The sequence below is a fragment of the Sturnira hondurensis genome, unplaced genomic scaffold (assembly GCF_014824575.4).
Source record: "Sturnira hondurensis isolate 20B ecotype Veracruz unplaced genomic scaffold, ASM1482457v3 Scaffold0017436, whole genome shotgun sequence".
Lineage (NCBI taxonomy): Eukaryota > Metazoa > Chordata > Mammalia > Chiroptera > Phyllostomidae > Sturnira > Sturnira hondurensis.
This window is the reverse complement of record NW_028090067.1, coordinates 13,261,840-13,281,714: the sequence shown is the minus strand read 5'-3', so window position 1 is coordinate 13,281,714 and position 19,875 is coordinate 13,261,840. Positions and strand designations below refer to the sequence as shown.

The 19,875-nt window shown below is 48.8% G+C and overlaps 1 protein-coding gene across 1 annotated transcript in view; it reads left to right on the top strand.

Annotated features, from left to right (window-relative positions):
* SYN3 (synapsin III) overlaps positions 1-19,875 on the top strand; it is a 372,954-nt gene that overhangs the window by 84,353 nt on the left and 268,726 nt on the right. Inside the window, exons 4-5 of the mRNA XM_037068439.1 lie at positions 17,788-17,944; positions 19,326-19,415. Of these exons, the coding sequence (XP_036924334.1) occupies positions 17,788-17,944; positions 19,326-19,415 (247 nt within the window). The remainder of the gene's footprint in view (positions 1-17,787; positions 17,945-19,325; positions 19,416-19,875) is intronic.

Below are 19,875 nucleotides of genomic sequence, written 5' to 3'. Positions count from 1 at the left end.
AACCCGGTCCTTGTGAGGCCCCTGCAAAGCGGGGTGTTCAGAACTGAGGACTGCAGTTTGGAGCAGAGGTGAGTCATTAGAGTTGGGCAGGAGGAGCAGTGAGGAGGCAGATGTGCTCATTTTAGCGTCTCTGATAGAGTTGTTCCAAGATTCCTGTAACCTCCCCTTGCACGTGCTTAGCTCTGTCCTCCAGCCCCTCCCTGCCCCAGGGAGTTCAAGGCTAACACAGGCACTAGTAGACTTCAGGTGGCAACAAAATGCTTGAAATCTCTGCTGCTGTAAATAGAGGTGTTTGGTCCCCTCTTGGATGGCAGGTCTGGCTGAGCTGGGGCCCTCCGCACTCAACTGGTTTAAGGCCCCGTGACGAAGCCACTGAGTGCCGGCTCTCCCTTCCATCTCTAAGGCGGGACTCTTGATCATCCCTAAACTGGGCAATACCTCTGCCAGTGAAGTCTTCCATCTCAAATCCTGGCAGCTCCTGCGTTCCTTCTCCGTCTCCCCTGTTATTGAACTGCTTGTTCTTTCTCCTCCTTCCCTCGTTCAGGATAAGGATTTAGAATATACCGTTGAAAGTGTACTTTGTGGGCCCTTTATAGAATCATAGTACTGTATCTCCTAAGTAACCTTGAAAATAATGTAAGTGATAATAGTTCTGTTTCATTTAGTGCCTATTAAGTGCCAATCATGTTATGTATGTGTTGGTTTCTTAAGACAGGCCTATGGGATGGCAGTATCTTAAGATTTAACAGGCACTTGACAAAAGAAGATGTACAAAAAATGTCCAATACGCACATGAAATGATTGCAAGCATCATTAATAATCAGGAACATGCAGATAAAAGTATAATGATATATCAAATTAAAAAGACAATGAAAATTGTTGGCAAGGATGTGGAGCGATTGGCACTCTCATGTACTGCTGGCGGGCATGTGAAATGGCACTACCCCTTTAAAAACCAGTTTGGCAGTTTTTTACAAACGTTTTATATATATATATATATACACACCATATAATCCAACCATTCTGCTACTAGAGTGTCCTCAAGAGAAACTGAACATTTCTACTGAGTGACTTGTATGAGAATTTTTGTAGCAACTTCATTCATAATAGCCCCAAACTGAAGACAACTCAGGTGTCCCTCAGCTGGGGAATGGATAAACAATAATAGAATGGAATGCTTCTTGGTGATAAAAAGGAACAAACTACTGAGATGTGCATTAGTTTTCTTTGCTGAATGACAAATCACCACAAACTTACCCGCTGAAGACTACACAGTAAGCTAGTTCTCACTTAGCGTTGTTGAGAGGTTCTGTGACTCTAAGCAGAACAATGTATAACAAAACCAGTACATATAAACAAGGTTTAAGTTCCTACCTCCTCTCATCAGCGTTGTTACGAAACTATGTTGAACGAAACAATGCGAAGCAACATGATTAGAGGGCATATGTAATTTTTATCTCAGAGAGTGTGTGGATCAGGAGTCTAGACCAAGCTTTGCCTGACCTTCTGCCAGACTGCCGTCAAGATGTCATCCAGGGCGTGCTCTTATCTGGAGTTCTGACTGGCAGTGGAACCACTTCCAGGCTCATTCAGATTGCTGGCAGAATTCATTTCCTGTGGCTGTAAGACTGAGGGCCCCGTCTTTTTGCTAGTTGCCTGTCGGCAGCTGCCCCCGGCCTCCAGAGGCACTCACAGTTTCTTGTCACATGGCCCTTCCCAAAGGACCTCTCACAACGTGGCAGTTTGTTTCTTCAAAGCGAGCGAGGGAGAAAGAGAGTGAGTTGCTGGCAAGACAGAGACATATGCAATGTAGGCATATGATATGTAATGTAATGCAGTGATCATTGAGAGTGGTGTCCCATCCCCTTGCCATATTCTAGAAACAAGTCCCAGGTGCCACTCACATGCAGGGGAGGGGGTCCATGAGGGCATGAGCCCCCAGAGGCAGGGTCACGTGGCTGCCTTCCACTCTATCCTCCCTAATAAACAGGTGAACCTCAAAGGCCTTACATTGAGCAGAAGAAGCTAGACATGAAAGACTACAAACTTTAGAATTCCATTCATTAAAACTTCAGGGACAGGCAAGGCTTAACGTGTAGTCACTGAAATCAGTGGTTGCCTAGGGCCAAGGGAATGGGGGCACTGACCGTGGGGGTGCGTCGGTCACCCTCTGTGGTGATGCAACTATCTGTCCTGACCGGCATGGTGGTTGTGGTGCATACATTTGTCCAAGCTCATCAGACTGTCCATTTTAAGTGGGCGCGGTCTATTTCATGCGAATGATACCTCTGTAAAGTACCTTTTAAACATGGGCCCATGAATGGCCAATTTTAATCACCATTTTACCTGTGAGGAGACAGACCCAAAACTTGCCCCTAGTCACGCAGCACCGGGGAGCTGGGCTTCAGAGTCAGGTCGAGCTGCAAGGCCCATTCTTTTCCCTTTTGCATGACATCTGACTTCCCTCCAGGCTGCACTTTTCACAGAGGGGAAGCCTGGAGGCCTGGGGAGCTAAAGAAACATTCCCAGGGCCTCCCCGAGTGGCAGAGTCTCAAGCTGTGTTTTCTGGTTCCAAGTCAACGGTTCTTTGTACCACTAGGCCTTCCAGGCCCTCATGAAAGCCTTGTAGTAAACTCTCAGAATTATTGTTGCTGTTGTGAATTTATCCAGATGTGTCTTTGTAAATATACTCAATATTTTTCTCTTAAGTCACATAATACGATGAGCCAATTCTTTAAAAGAGCAGCATACGATGGTCCATGAAAATAAAGGTTTCAGATCTGTGTTATATAGAAGTGGTTGCTGCCTCCGTTCTTGCCTCCCGACTCCTGAGTTTACTCAGATTTTGGTGGCCATGACACTTCCCAGGAACATAGGCCTCCCCTGATGCCAGGGTCGAGTCTTAGCTAACTTCAGCCGGTTGTGGTCATTCTGTGCCCACAGACAGATGTGTGGAGGAAAGGGCTGGAGAGGCAGCTGTGACAACTGAAGTCTGAGAGGTGCCTGCCAGGGGGTTCTGGAAGGTCCTCCACACTGCTCAGGAAAGGGGCTCTTTCTCACAGGGATGAGGAAGTGACCCGAAACCCAGGGTGGCCCACGGGTAACATGAAGAGACAGCGGGAGGATGAAAGTCTGTCCCTAAGAATACGAGTCAGAAGGGCACGAAGCATTTAGGTCACTGAGGATGACTCTGAGCCTCCGATTGCTCACTCCTGTCACTGTCTTCCTTACTCAGTGACGTAATACCTTTTATTTACTGATTTAGTCATCGCTGTTGTTTGCAGCCAAAATCATTATGAGCAAATGCTGCCAAACATCCCAGTTTTCTTTTTTGCACCCAACTCCAGGGTGCAGCTCTTATGAACACTTGTAGGTACTGCATTACATACAAAATTGGTGGCGGGCAATTGCTGTTGTTATATGTTGTGTGAATGTTACGGTGGGTTTCCTTCTCAGAAGAGTTTGTGGATAGCTAAGGGTTAGAAACAACCTAACTGTCCATCCCTAGGATATGGGTTACATAAATCAGGATAGAACCATCTAGTGAGATGCCATTCGCAATTCAAAAAGCATATCCATTTGTACTGATATGAAAGGATTGCTAAGATATGCTGCTAAGTAGAAAAACTAGAGTCAGAACAGGATACAGAAGGCTGCGAAGTCCACAGTCGGAGAAAAACAGCTGAAGTTTATGACCAGGAGTGTGGTGACACAACAGGACACGAGACCCCACACAGAACTCTCACATGGAAGGATGGGTCCTCGGAGGACGGTAAACGACGGGGGGAACCAAAAGAAGCTGTGCTGCCAGCAAAACTTCGCAGCAGGAAGGCTGTGAACCTGCTCTCGGAATTGCCACATGGGCACAACTGGCAAGGTCGACTTCTCGAGGAGAAGGCACCGAGGTTTGGGTGGGTTTGCAGCAGGCCTGCTACCTGTGATCTCATGTGCATGAAAGACCTATTTTAAGGTGTTAAAGAGAACTTTTAAAAATTGTATGCATAGAAACTCTGACAAAGCTCACAGATAAATGCTACCTACCTGTCAGCATTAGCTAACGTCGTTGCCATTATCAAGGGCTCGCTGTGTGGCAGACACTGGCTTCAACCCTTCACCTGGGTGGGCTTATGCCATCCTCGCAGCAGCTATATGAGGTGAATGCTATTGTTACCNCTTTCCCCTCTAAAAATAAATAAATAAAATCTTTAAAAAAAAAGAAAATCTTTAAAAAAAAAATCAGAAGGGCACGAAGCATTCAGGTCCCTGAGGATGACTCTGAGCCTCCGATTGCTCACTCCCGTCACTGTCTTCCTTACTCAGTGACGTAATACCTTTTATTTACTGATTTAGTCGTCGCTGTTGTTCGCAGCCAAAATCATTATGAGCAGATGCTGCCAAAGATCCTAGTTTTCTTTTTTGCACCCAACTCCAGGGTGCAGCTCTTATGAACACTTGTAGGTACTACATTACATACAAAATTGGTGGCAGGCAATTGCTGTTGTTATATGTTGTGTGAATGTTACGGTGGGTTTCCTTCTCAGAAGAGTGTGTGGATAGCTAAGGGTTAGAAACAACCTAACTGTCCATCCCTAGGGTATGGGTTACATAAATCAGGATAGAACCATCTAGTGAGATGCCATTCACAATTCAAAAAGCATATCCATTTGTACTGATATGAAAGGATTGCTAAGATATGCTGCTAAGTAGAAAAACTAGAGTCAGAACAGGATACAGAAGGCTGTGAAGTCCACAGTCGGAGAAAAACAGCCGAAGTATAACCAGGAGTGTGGTGACACAGCAGGACACGAGACCCCACACAGAACTCTCACATGGAAGGATGGGTCCTCGGAGGACGGTAAACGACGGGGGGAACCATAAGAAGCTGTGCTGCCAGCAAAACTTCGCAGCAGGAAGGCTGTGAACCTGCTCTCGGAATTGCCACATGGGCACAACTGGCAAGGTCGACTTCTCGAGGAGAAGGCACCGAGGTTTGGGTGGGTTTGCAGCAGGCCTGCTACCTGTGATCTCATGTGCATGAAAGACCTATTTTAAGGTGTTAAAGAGAACTTTTAAAAATTGTATGCATAGAAACTCTGACAAAGCTCACAGATAAATGCTACCTACCTGTCAGCATTAGCTAACGTCGTTGCCATTATCAAGGGCTCGCTGTGTGCCAGACACTGGCTTCAACCCTTCACCTGGGTGGGCTTATGCCATCCTCGCAGCAGCTATATGAGGTGAATGCTATTGTTACCACCTTAGTTTTGTAAAGATGGGTAAACTCACGCTCCAAAATGTTAACTGATGTGCCAGGACCACGCAGCTGGTAGGTGGCACAACCAAGGCTTGAGCCCAAAGTCCCTGCCCTAAACACTCCGCTAATTGATCTCTGGGGTTATTGGAAGGATTAAAAGAGCTGATACATGCTTAGCCAGTGTTTGCTTTCACCAGGGGTTCTCAAAGAGTCATTCATGCACCAGTGTTAGAATGTGTTAGAAGTAGCTTTTAACTCTTAGAAATGTTGCCCAGGTTCAGCCAGACTTGTACCATGTGTTGATGTGTTTCTTGGCCCGGCACTGAGTATGTGAAACCCCACCCAGCAGGGGTAAGATAAATCTATGCCCCGCCGAACCTCGGGGAAGCATACCTGAGTATTGTGTGTATAGCTACCACCTTGCTTTTTGCCCAGCAGCCATTTTATTGACCGTCGCCACGGACTGAGCTGGGAGTTGTCCTGCGATCAATCAGTGACACCTGACAGCGGTGTTGGGAGGGCACCAAGACCCTGCCCTGTCCAGGCTGGCTGTGCGGTCCGTGCACACCAAACCAGCCTAACGGCTCCTCTCCTCAACTTAGCTGCTCTGTGGAACAGAGGTCTCGGACTCCTTCCTTCGTTCTTCATTGCCTGTCACATTATAGAGGCTCAGTAACTGCACATGGAAAGAAGCAGCCATCACCTGGCGGTAACTGGCATTCTTTCGAAGATCACCTAACAGGATTTCTCAGCTTGGCTGTCTGTTGCAGTCACTTGGAGAACTTCTGAAAATCCCAGCCTCAGGCCAATCGCAGAAGAACACGTGTAGGCAGGGAAGATCTAGGTGTGAGTGTTTTGAGAGCTCCCAGGAGATTGCAGCCAAGCGCGAGGGCCCCCAGGCTAGAACGAGGAAGCCAACTTGCAGAGGGTCCATCTGTGATTTGCCAACGCAGCAAGAGTCCTAGTTTGAGACACAATGGGCAAAACCCAGAGGGCTTCCTCGAAAGCTGCTCCTGCCTCTGCTTCTTTGATGGGCGTGAGCTGAGCTGGAAGCAGCCAAGATCCTGTCTTAAGAAGTGCACAGTGAAACGTATAGCTGGAAGCATTTATGCTGGAAACCCTGACTGGGTAATGGTCCTAAAAATTACTGCCATACGTCTCCAGCAGGGAGGGCAGGGCACACATTGGCTCCCTCCGCGCCCTGCAGCCTCACTTTTGTCGGCGGCTCGGTCCTCACCCGTGGGGCCCCCCAGAGAGGTTCCGTTTAGTCTAACCATTTCACGCAGCGTCTGGAGTCCTCGATAGGCCGGGCCCTGCAAATACAGACGGAAACCCACCCTCGGCCCTGCCCTGGTGGAGTCAGCAGCCCAGAGGGAGGAAATGGGAAGTAAATCACCAGCTCTGATGCGGTGTGGCGAGGCCATGAAGGGCCTAGCAGAGAGGAGTGAGGAGGGGGCGGAGGGGGCGGAGGGGTCCGGTGGGCTTCTGAGGAGCAACACTGAGGCAGTTTTTTTTTTCTCTTGAAAAAGTCATGTGCACAAAGTTTGGAATAATTTTAAACATACATAGTTGATCACACCAATTTAGCAAATACTAACATCTTCCATATTTACTCCAGATTCTTTAAAAAAAAAAACTCTAAAACTATTTTAAAACACAGGAAAAGTCCAGAGAATACTATAACAAAGCCCCATATACTGAGTGAGCAGGACCTTCCACTCCGGGGCCGGGCTGCCTGGCTCCGCAGTGTGATCTTGGAGGTGTTACTTAACTTCTCTGTGCTTCCCTTACTTTGGAACCAGACCCCTCCCTCAAAAGGTGATTGTCGGATTCACCAAGGTAAAGCTGCTAAAAAGACAGAAGTGCCTCGCACACACTCTGTGCTTTGTACGCATTAACTGTCGTTACCAAATATATGGTCATGACCCACCTTGTCAAGTCCTAACACTCCGCTGGATTTGTGTTAGGTTGTTTTTATAAAGGGAAGTATGGTGTCGTACTTTGTAAGACACCTGTATACAGCCCTCCCTCTTCTGACTGCTAATGAAGACTAAACGTCAGGAGGTCTGGATGGGGATGTCCACTGCAGGGTGCAGGGCAGGGACCCTGGCTTTTGAGAAAACCCTCCAGTGTGGCCAGAAATGGAGGTGACCGATGTGCAGGGGAGGAGGCTGGAGAGGTGGCCGGGGCAGGTTAGGGAAGACCATCAGGAGCCCGGGCACAGTCCAAGAACCCCACCTAAGAGCCCCTTCTTTTGCTCCCTTCAACAAACAAGCAAAAAACAAAAGATAATATACAGAAACATCAGTCACACTCGCTCCCCAACTTGAAAAATTCCATCAAGTAGGGGCTGGCCTTGAGAGAAGAGGGGAGACCCAGGGAGCGCGGCAAGAGGGTTTAGCTGCCCTGGAGTCATCGCCACCTGAGTGCCAGGGCGGAAAATGGGTTTTTTGGAGCTGTAGCCCAGCCAGAGCTTTTAGCTCCCCTGGCCCCGAGTCACTGCATTCTGAGAACTGCGCGCCGCCAGGTGGGTACTTCTTGCTGAGTGAGCAGGGGAGAGCCCCTGACTTGTTCAGTAGTTGACCTGACAGCACGTGTGTGGCTCGTCAGGCATGGTATTTGTGGGGAAGGCCCTGGGTATAAGTATGTACAAGCCCAGCCCCGGTTCCAAATGTGTTCTTCCGTCATCCCCCAGCAGCGACACCATTTTTTATCTCAGAACGGGCTTTCCCCTCTCCCTCTCCCCCCCGCCTCCCCACCGCTGCTCGGGAACAGCTGCCTGGAGGCCCATCTCTCATCAGCTGCCTTATCTCCCTGATGAATAACGTTCCCCATCCCGAGCAGGCAGCCTGGCAGGAGGCCCGCCCGGCAGGGAGCGGGCCGCTGACAGCCCTTGGAGCCCAGGCGGCTGCCGGAGAGCAGGCACCCGCCTGCCCGGTCCTCACAGAGACATGCCACCCGGAGGCCCCATGGCCCTGGTGAGCAGCAGCTCACAGACGCAGCCGTTCCAAGCACATCTCAGCACCCCCTGAGTGCAGGCATCTTTCTGGGTGCTGGGAAAGATAGGTCCTGCCCCTCAGGGGTGGGGACCATTTATGGGAAATTCAATTTGTATCTAATACTACAGACCTCTATACTTCATAGTTCCGTGACCTTCAGAGCATGTTTAATCAGTCCAGGTCTCAGTTTTCCTCATCTGCCAAGTGGGCTAATCAGTGTTGTCTTGTTCTCTGCTCAAATCCCCTTTGCCAGCCAGGGCACCCATCCCCCAGCACTGTGATGCCATGGTGTCAGCTATCCCTCCAGCCTTCTCCAGAGCCCTGGGCTTGTGGTAACTGCATCCTCAACACATCCTTCTGCAACCTCCCCCTCTCATCAGGAGAGCTGGTAACTGACCAATACTGGGGACCCAAAAGGCCCAGTCGTCTTCCCTCCAGGTGGGCAACTCAGTAGGACTATTTAAGCTCCGAAGCCCCCTGTGGGTCAGGCCAAGACTAGATGGACCCATGACTACACACACCCCGCCCCTTCATGCCCCGCTTCCCTCACCCTTTGCCTCCAGAGCACACTTCCCTCCAGGAATCCCAGGCTTTGGGAAATCTGTTTGGGGCTCTGCTTCTCGGGGACCCAGGCCAAGATACTTGCCCACTTCACACAGGCTTTTTGTGGGGATCGGACAAGTTTGGGAAGCCCCTGGTAGGTGTCCGGCACTTGGCGAGTGCCCAGTGTTTGGTAATCATGGTTCTTATAAACTGCTATGTGACAGAAAGTCACAAGGGAACTTGGGCAGATGTGACAGGGAGGTCAGTGTTGAAAGTCTTGGTTCCAGGTCTGGAATTGGAGGCAGTCATCCCAAAAAAGGCCCTTAGAGGTCACATAGCTGAACTTCTTTTTTTGTCATCAAGGAAATCGAGGCCCAGAGAGGTGAAGCTGAACCCTCAGAGACCCACCAAAAGTCAGGGACCGAGCTGGGGGCAGCTACATCATGTGTTTCCCACTCACATGTTATTTGGCATCTTCAGATGCTTTCCTGCTGCTCATTGTTGAAGTGTTACTGACTTTATATGGGCCAAGACCCTGAGAAATGAAGCCACAGCACACTCCATTTCCATGCGCACCTCCTGAGCACCTACTGTGTGCTGCTGGGCACATGCTAGATCCCAGGAAAAGATACTCAAATGTAGATACCAACTCCTGCTTGTTATAGAAAACTTTACTGTTTTCAAAGTGTGTGTATGTATGTCGGCCAACTTTATCCCCAGAAGTAAACAATGCCAGCCCATTCTCCAGGGGAAGTTTTATTAAAAGTGAGCATTGAAAGACCAGTAAGAGCAGGCATGTAGGCAAGGGCATTCTGGACTTGCCTTGTTTCCATATTTAATACCTAGCAATATTTTTTATTGATGAGAGACAGACAGACAGAAAGAAAGAAAGAAATTTGTTGTTCTACGTATTTATGCCTTCATTGGTTGATTCTGGTATGTGCCCTGACAAGGGGTCATACCTACAACCTTGGTGTATGGGGATGATGCTCTAACCAACTGAGTTACCCAGCAACGGCCACACAGCAGTACCCGTAATTTTCACAGTGTTCTCTCCTAATAGTCCTTTGCTGTTCCTTTCCTAGTATGTATAGTTACACATGTGAGACGGGTTGTAGCCTCTGGAGACAGCTGTCATCCATGTGGTTGGAGTATAGGGTGCATCGTGGGGAAGGGCCACAGGGGATCTCTAAAAGGAGACCAAAACCATGCCAGGTGCAGGACTCCGTGTATCATGCTAAAACATTTAGGCTTTGATCTGCAGACAGTGGAAGCCTCCAAAACCCTTCATTCAGGAGAGGGCCAGAGAGCTCTCTGGAGAAGATGCAGAGGATTCTTGGGAAGGAAGACCCCTGCCCCAGGAGCAGACAACCTCTCCTCGTGGTTTAAGTAGAAAACCACAACCTGTGGGCTGTCAGGAGACATGGTGTGGGTGATTTCCACATGAGTAAGACGCACTGAGGGTCAAGGAGAAATCACTGAGGGTGTGGAATTTGAGTTGGGGGGATATTTGAGGGGAAGTTTCCTATGCTTGGGGTATGGCATGGGCAGAGCCCAGTGGGAATGGTTGGAGATGGCTGTGGAGGCAGCAAGGCCCGTGGGCCTGGGCAGAAGGGTTTCTCAGGAGCACAGAGGAGTTGGAGCTACAAGGAAGCCCAGGCCACTTCCTGGGGAGCATTGAGTGCCAGGGGAAGAAGTATGAACTTCTGTAGGTGGTCGGTGGAGGCTACTGGAGGGTTTGAGCCGCACAGCAGCATGAGAAAGCAGGATTTCAGGATTCATTTGGGACTGGAGTGCTAACTAGGCTGGTAGCAGGGAAGCCACCTCCCCAAGGAGAAGACCATGCACTAACCACTTTCTGGCCACAGGCCTCATTCCTATACATTGTTTTGCCAACACAATGCGGTCCCATATTTTTTAAATGTTTCTATTGAGATGTCATTGGCATATGACATTGCATTTGTTTTAGATGTGCAATATAATGATTAAATATTTGTATATATTGCAAAATGATCACCACCATAAGTCTAGTTAACATCCATCACTGCACATAGTTGTAAATTTGTTTTTCTAAAGCTGGAATATTTTTTAAAAGGAGAGATTTTATGCAAAAGATTTCACATAAAAGGCAGGTTTTTGGCTTCATCAAAGTCAGAGAGTTTGGTAAGACTGGACCAAGTATTTCCACGTGGCCACCATATGTTGGCATCGAGTCACAACTGTCCCCTTTAGGTGCAGCTTTGCATTTCACTAGCATTTTTTCCATAGCAGTTCTGCTTTATTTATTTTTATTATGAATGTGCACAGTGACATTTTTAAAAAGATTTTAGATGAATAGTCAGCATTGAAGTAATTGAATTTTTCATACAAATGTCCATATTTGGGCTTCTCTTAAAAAGTCATTAGGGCCACCTGGGACCTCATTCCTATGTGGCTGTAACAGCTGGAACTCAGGCCCTTCTCCAGTTCACAGTGCCCACGTCTCTTTCTTGCTGTCCGCTAAGGCCTGTGGTAGCTGCCCTTGATCACAGAGCTCTTCTACTGAAAAAACAAAACGTTTCTTGTACTCATGTCATTCATGAAAGTGGAAAATAAAAGATAGAGTGAGATGTTCGTGTATCCAAAGAAAGGTCTACGAGAGCACGGTGGAAATTAAGAGTATTCCTCTGTGTTTAATATGGGAATAAAGAGAGTGTGTGTTAGAAGAGTAACTGCTAGAAGTGACTGGCCACTTCACCTGGCCTGATGTTACCTGCGAGGGCCCTGTGGTATTTAGCTTGGGAATCTCGGGGTAGAGGCAGGGAAATCACTTCACACTCAACACTCCACAGCCTATTTTCTGAGCCCAGCCCTGTACTGCAGAGAGGAGTGGGATGAGGGACTTCGACGGGGAGTTAGGAGCTAAGGATCTGTTGAGTTCTTCTAGGCAGGAGGCAATGCGGGGCAGAGTAAGAGAAGGCAGGAGAAGTGAGGGGCAAATCTCTCAACTGTGGCGGCTCCTTACCCACAGGTGTCAGGGAGAATCGCAGATGAGTTCAGGATGATGGATTCTGAGTTCCTGGGAACACCACAGGCCCTTCAACAAAAGTCAGGAGACCCACTCTGCAGGAGGCTGATGACTTGGGGTCCAGGCACAGTGGGCCTGAGGTGATGGTGAGATGTTCAACTAGGTGGATGGTACTGGTTGTACGGTGGTCTTGCACATGGCCTTGAAGCACTTGTCTCATGTGGACCTCATCCTTCCTGTGTTTAATTTCTCTGTGCCTTAATTTCTCATCAATAAGTCCACTGGTATTCTCCTCCTCATAGGATCATTGTGAGGATTAAAGATAGCATAATTAAATGCCTAAAAAATGATTCCTTGGTACGTACTCTATAAAGGTGAGTCATTTTTCACTATTGCCTATGAGGACAAGATGGGAAACCCACTGAATGGAGATGATTCCACAGGGCAGGGAGCCAACACTGAGCCCTGGAGGAGAACCATGAGAAGGGAGGAGCCGGGAGGAAGCAGCTGAGAAATGGGGAGAGGACACCTTTGAGGCCAGGAGGGAAGGTTTGGGTGGGGAGGACAGAGGTCAAGCTACAGAGGCCACCGAGGAGAGAGGAGCTCACAATAGGTGTTCTCACTAGGGGAATTTGTCCTCCAAGGACCCTTGACAATGTCTTAAGACATTTTTGTCATCACAACGGGGCATGGGGGTGGTATTATGTCTAATAGAGAGAGGCCCGGGATATTCCTAAGGTCCCACAATGTCTGGACCACCCTCTGCCCCCACCCAGCCCCCGACAACAAAGAACTCTCCACCTCCAAAATGTCAATAACGCAGAGCCCAGAAACCCTTCGCTAAAGCCACCAGGTTTCTGGGTATGAGTTGTAGCTCCACCACCAAAAGATGGGTGACCTCAGCAAGTTCTTTAACCACTCCGTGACTCAGTTTGCTTTGCTGGAAAACGGGGGTGATAATGGCAGCTTCCTATTCCAGGACTGTTGTCAGGTTTAAATGACTGAAGATACCCAGAGGGCTTAGGATAGAGGCTCACATTAGCTATTGTTAGTGGAGATCAGGGAAAGTTAAGAGCAGAGCAGAAGCCATTTGACCTTGGGGTTTGTCATTTAGGAGCACTTTCGTTGGGGTAAAGGGGGACTGGCAGCCCGATGCAGAGGGCCGTGGAGATGGGTGCGTGGGAACTGGGGCCAGCTGACATGGACTGCTTTGTCCAAGAGGTGCAGCAATGGGAGGAAGAGGAGGGAGGGCTGGTGTGGCCGCCAGGCCAAGTGGAGGGGACTTGCTTCCCAATCATTTACATATGGATGCTAACCGGAAGTGTTGAGTCCTCAAACCACATTATAACAAAACTGGAAATGTTCAAAACAAGAGAAATCACCTGCAGCTTTACCATCTTAATAAAGTAGCAATTTTCCATCTTTCCTTCCAGGACCATCATTTTTACAATGTTTGAGTCATCACACAGATTCTCTTTTCTATTGTTTTATGTCACATGAAATTGTCCCATAAGCATTTTCCATGATGGTACATCATTGTTACATTTATCATTTTTTCCAAAATGAAGATAACCTCATTGTTTTTTCCTGATGGTAAAAACACTCTGTGCTTTTTTTTTCTTTTCTTTTTTTAAAAAATGCAGATACTCACACAAAGTCTGAAGAAGAACGTAATAACCCATTTCCCATCCTACCCTGAGAGGCAACCAGATTAGCATTTAGGTGAACATCCTTCCAAACAAACCTTCACACATTTACCAGCGTGTTGACTTATTAAATGTCTTATGTAAACATGAACATTGCTTAGCTATCAATTCCTTTTCAACCTTGAAACTAAGGTTTTCTTATTGTCAGGGTTGGGCTTGTTGTTTGGGGAAGTGGGGAGGGGGCTGTGGAAGGGTACACACAGCAACAAAGAAAGCCAGAAAGTTCCGAAAGTTGCCAGAAAGAGGAAGTATTGGGGGTGTGCAGTGTATCTGTTTGCTGAGGCTGCTGTGCAGACAAACCCCGGGCTGCGTGACTTAAACAGCTGAGATTTCTTCTCTCACACTTGCGGAGTCTGGACGGCTGAGGTCAAGGGGTTTGCAGGGCCAAGCTCTCTCCGAAGGATCTAGGGAGGGGTCCTCTCTTGCCTCCTCCTCTTCCTCACGGTTGCCAGCAATCCTTGGTGTCCCTTGGCGTGTGGACACGTCCCTCCTTTACCTCCTTCATCACGTGGTGTCCTCTTCCTCTCTGTATGTCTGTGCCCGAACTCCCCACTTCTTATAAATACACCAGTCATTGGATTAGGGCTTGCTCTGCTCCCGTGTGACTTCATCTTAACTTGATTAAGTCTGCAAAGACCAGAGGTCACACTCGTAGGTAACAGGGCTGAGGATTTAAACATGTCTTTTTGGAGGACACAAGTCAACCCGTAACATGTGGGATCCCCAGGGTGGTGGAGGAATAGGATGGAACAGCGAGGACACCTTCTCTGGAATGAACAGGAAGGAAGGGACCAGGATAAACAGGCTGAGATCCTGAGACTGAAAAGGGAGATAAGGAAGCTACTTCCTCCAGCAACTCAGGCCTGTGTTTTACAAACATCCTAGTACTTTATAAAAAGGCCCCGGGGTTTGTCAGAGAGCCCAGCTGCCCGTCCCAGACCCCTTCCCCATTGTCACCATACCACACCGGTGGCAGCTGCCTGTGGGCCCCACGGGCCTTGATACAGCATCCTGCTGTCCACTCACCACCGGATCCGTCCAATTTCTTTTCAGCCTGGGCTGACTTCCTGCTCCCACAGTCCTTTCGTATGGCCCATTCCAACCCTCTGTCTGCAGAGTGTGCACACCTCCTGTGTTCTGTTCCTGCTGCAGCACAGTGGTCCACAAGCCTTCAGGGGCATAGAGACCATTTCGATGTCTTGATCTCCCCTTTCCTCGGGACACCTGGTTTTGCTGGTTTACCCAGTTCTCATAGTCTCCTTTTCCCAGATCCTCACCGAGATTCAACTTTCAGAGGTAGAGGGAGTTGGGGAAGGATTGTGAGGAGTGTGGACACAGTCAAGAGGAAACCTGGAGTCTCTGCTGGTGGACGCACATGTCACACAGTCTGGAGCCTTCCCAGACAGAGCGGGCATCTGGTCTGGGTGTGATAGGTCAGCATGTGACCAAAACCAGCATTATCGTCTCCCTTTGTCAACTCAGCTCTTGAGGAACAAGGGACAGTTACAGAATAGCGGTCAAGGAGCCAAGAAGAATGGGGCTTCTGCCTACTGGAGGGAATTCTTTTACTTCTCCAGTGGTTAAAAGTCGCTCCACCTTTGGCCCCCTGCCTCCTGACGCTGCCTGAAGCACCCAATAATCTCCCAGCAACGCATCACCTGTCCCATCTCCACCATTTAATTATGGGTTGTCCTCGATTTCCTCTCCAGTGCCGAAAGCCACTTCCGAGAAAGACCTGGGGCAGAAACCCAAATAATATAGCTCATACTAAGTCTAAAGCTGAAATAACAAGAAAAGCCAGGTGGAGCCCGCAGCCAGGATGTGCCGACTTGTGTGGGATTGAAGGAGGCCTTCTTGCCCAGGCATGAAAGACACAGGGCTTGGGCCCAGTGGGACTGTGGAGACACGGGGCAGGAAGGGATTCGTGAGCATTGTTGGGACTTTTTTTTCACCCAACCCCCTCTCCTGCCGCCACCTCATCAGACCTTACACTCCTGTGTAACGATTGTACCTTTTACCACCGTCTCCCGGCATCAGTCAGAGCAATAATGATGGTGAGCCATGGACCCCATTCAACTAGTGCAGGCAAAAAGGGGGACTTACTAGCTCAGATGCTTCACAAGATAAAAATGACACTGGTGTCAGCCTCGGCAGGATTCAGGGCTTCTCCCTCCTTGTCTTTGTTCGTTAACGGCACTTCTGTTACAGATGAGGCCACTTCATGTAGCAAGAAAATGCTCTCAATCACCCTGGCTTACCTGGCCACTCCTTTCTCCCCGCACTCAAGAAGGATTCTGATGGGCCCCTCACATCAGAGATGTAGTCCCTAGGCCAGTTACTGTCCAGGGGAATGTGGGTCTCTGATTAGAGAGGATTTTATCACCAGCTCTGTTTCAAAAAAAAAGTGGCCACCAAGCATGTTAAGCAAAACCAGCACAGTCCACTCTGCCTTGCAGTGCAAGGTCTACCCATTCAGTAACAGGCGTCGTTCCTTCCACCTGGAATACCCTCAGGACCTACTTTTCTTTCAAGACCCAGGCCTTTCAGTACCCACTCAGCCACCCCCACCCCTTGTACATGCCTCTGTTACTTCACATGCGTACTCATTTGTTCACTTAGCAAATTCTTATCCTTCAGCGTTATGCCCCACTCCTCTTGGATTGTGCGTTTCCTGAACAAAGGGATCATGTCCCACTCATCTCTGGGTCTCCACCCTCCGCCAGGGTGCTTGGCCCACTGTCAGGGCCTGGCAACAGCTGGGGGCTACATCCTCAGATGTTTGAGTGACATGAGGGACGTGGCTAGAGAAGTTGAGGTGCTGGTTATGGGGGGAGGAACTGCATGCCACAGGTCACCCGGTTGGAGTCACTAATTTCTCTGCATGCCTTGCAAATCCTCATACCCCGGACTGTCAGGGAGGACCCTGTGTGTGTCATACCAGCTGCAATGCCATTCAAGTTACTATGCCATGTTGGCTACTGTGTCACGCCAGCTACAGTGTTCCTAGATGACAGGGAGTTTTCAGCTCCATTGTAACCTTACAGGACCACCTGGTGCACATTCCTGCCTCGCTACAGGCCTCAGTTTCCCCATATGTAAAGTATGTGGGAAAATGGTTCAGTTCTAAGAATGCAGTAATAATTCCAGCTCACACCCCTCCCCCCGTCCTAACCAGAGTGACATGATTGACTGTTCCCATGAGGGAGGCGTAAGCCATACCTGTATGTCACAGTCCACGTGGCCACCTGGGGATGAGTTACACCCCACCTAGGGAGACACTTGCCATTTCCTGGGGGGACAAGGAGGTGATGTTCATGTACATCAGTCATTCCTTCAACATGTACTTATTCCACTCCTGAGTCCGTGGTGCCAGGCCCTGGGGTGCACAGCAGGTCCCAGGCCCACAACGATTTGAGAAGCATCTGCACGTGTAGCACATTCTTTCCTGTGTCTTCAGTGGAGGCATGTCCTGTCCCCGTGAGAGTTACTTTAATCTACCTCTGAATCGTTTTAAAGAGATGGTTTATTTGATGCTAAGTGTCTGACTCTGGATGAACTAAATGGGTCATACCATTCTGAGTGTGAACCACCTACCGTGAGGCTGACTTTCTCGTTTGACTTTGAGGAATCCAGAAACAGATGGATCCTGGGCAGCAAGAGTGAAACAATGTGTCGGTCCACCTGGCACCTTGCACTGGAGGGAAAGTGCGTGCACTTGGAACCAGATGGCCTGAGTTCAAACATGACTCTCCTGCTTCCTGGCTTTGTGCTGGCAGAAATTCATAACTTCTCTGAGCTGCAGTGTTCCCATCTATAAAATGGGGATATAGTCCTGACCTTACCCAGGTCACTGGTGAGCGCTAATCCGGACTGTATCTCCAGAGGGACCTTGACATGCGCTCAGCCATTGCATCGGCACTCTTGCTGTTTTCTTGAAAGGGACAAGACGCACTTGAAATATGTGGGAGGGAAGCCACTCTGTACAGTGGTGGAGAACCAGGGCTAGGAGGCTATGCAGGCCTGGTCGTGCCACTTACGAAGGACACGGCCTATGAAAGAAACACAAGAAAGTGAGAGTCGTTTTCAGTCATTTGACTTTATGCTTGTAACTGACCCTTCTCATCCGCACTCCCCCACTCCATCCCCATTCTGAACTGAGGGCTCCCCATGGCAGTGGCCATGCATGGCCAGTGCTCTCCCCAGTGGGCCATGGCCCGATGCCCTGGTGTTCGACTCCGCATGGCTTGGTAACGCTGCTGTCGTCCCCCGTCTTGGCAGGTCCTTCAAGCCGGACTTCATCCTGGTCCGCCAGCATGCCTACAGCATGGCGCTGGGTGGAGACTACCGCAGCCTGGTCATCGGCCTCCAGTACGGAGGGCTGCCCGCCGTCAACTCCCTCTACTCCGTCTACAACTTCTGCAGCAAGCCCTGGGTGGTAGGTGACGGGCCAGGCTGACCTGGAACCAGGCGGGGGCCGCGGGAGACCTCCCAGTCCTGAAATGGGCCACTGCCCAACATGGAGACTGCGGAAATGAAAGGAGTCTTTTCTAAGCACCCGAATAAGCAGCGTGGGTCCCAGTCCCCTTCTTGTAATTATTGCCTAATGAATATCGTGTAACAATATATTATGACCCAGTGGTACCTTATAATGGTCTTAGTAGTAAGAGGCAGTATGTACTGTGCTTATTGATATTCTGTCGTCTCATTGTTTTTAACAACAGGCACTATTTATCGAGCACTTAGTAATGGCCAAAAAATCGTGTTGTCAGTCTATTGTTAACATGTGAAGCGGGCTCGCTACTCCATTTTACGGAAAAAGAAGCTGAGTTTCAGGACAAAGGAACTCACTCCGAGTCACGTAGCCAGTGATTTGGTGAAACCAGAACTTGAAGCCCTCGTTGCAACCCCAAGACTTCATTTCCCCTACCTTCTATTCCTTAGTCTCATTCATTCACTTGACTTCTTTGAGTCTCCATTTAAATGTTACCCATAAGAGAGGCTTTTCTTAAAATATCATTGCTCTACTCCCCTCTTCTTTTTTTAAATCAATATTCAGAAATTGGGGCATTTTTTAAAAGATTTTATTTATTTATTTTTAGAGAGAGGGGAATGGAGGGAGATAAAGGGAGAGAAACATCAATGTGTGGTTGCCCCTCATGTGCCCCCCACGGGGGACCTGACCCACAACCCAGGCATGGGCCCTGATTGGGAACCGAGCCAGCGACCCTTTGGTTCACAAGCCAATGCTCAGTCCACTGAGCCACACCAGCCAGGGCTCCCCCAGATGTTCTTAATCCTGCTAATACATTGCATGTTTAATCCTTACAACAATCCTATGGGGTTGAATCTCTTGTTTCCTCCATTTGCAAGTGAGGAAACCGAAGCTCAGGCACCTGAAGTCACTTTTCCAGGTTACTCAGATAGTAAGTGGTGGAGCAAAAATTTGAACCCAGAGTCTATGCTATGAACTACTGTGCAATGTGCCTCTCTAGAAAGAAGGGGATGGCAGGCAGAGGATATGGCATGAACAAGAGCAGGTCGTGCTTGTATGAAATGCTGAGGTTGTAGGAAATGCTCACTGTGAGTCATTGAGCTGAACTCAGTGGGCCTGGCAGGAATGAGGGGTTGATGCGGCCAGATGATGGAGAGGATGGATCTCCAGCCGAGGACCCTGGCCTTTCCCCCAGAGGCAGAGAACAGCTCCTGTAGCTACTGCAGCTCAGGACAGTCAGATGCTCAAGGCCTGGGGTCAAGGGGGAGGTTCTGCCATCCTAGGTAACAAGTGTTGACCAATGTTCTCTCCTCTTCTGACCTAGTTTTCTCAGCTCATTAAGATCTTCCATTCCCTGGGTCCTGAGAAGTTCCCGCTTGTGGAGCAAACGTTTTTCCCCAACCATAAGCCAATGGTGAGTGCCCTTTTTCACTCTGTCTATTTGCGTGATCCAGAACAAACACAGGTGTTTTTGTTCTTGGTCCATTTGAATGGAGGGGGTGGGCTCAGCGGCTTCTCTCTGACCCCTGAGGTTCTAAGGAAGAATTGTGATGTCTCGTGGGAATGCCTGGCTTTTCTAAGGAAAGAGTCATTTGTCCAGGTGAAATTTTAGGCAGTAGGACAAATGACAAAGTTGGACAGAATTCCTTGGGACGTCAGGAATTTTCAGCAACAGGGGGCAACTTGAACTAGCATGTTGGAGCCAAAGGTTGATTGATAATAAAGGTAAAAGAAGTTTCAAATGTAGGATAGTATTTCATTTGAGCCTGCGCCAGACTTGGTTTCTATGCTTATTTTAATAAAAGCAGTAATATTTGACTATATTGGTTGTTGAAGGGGTTTCCTTGTGTGTCCTCTTCACATTCTAACTTTCG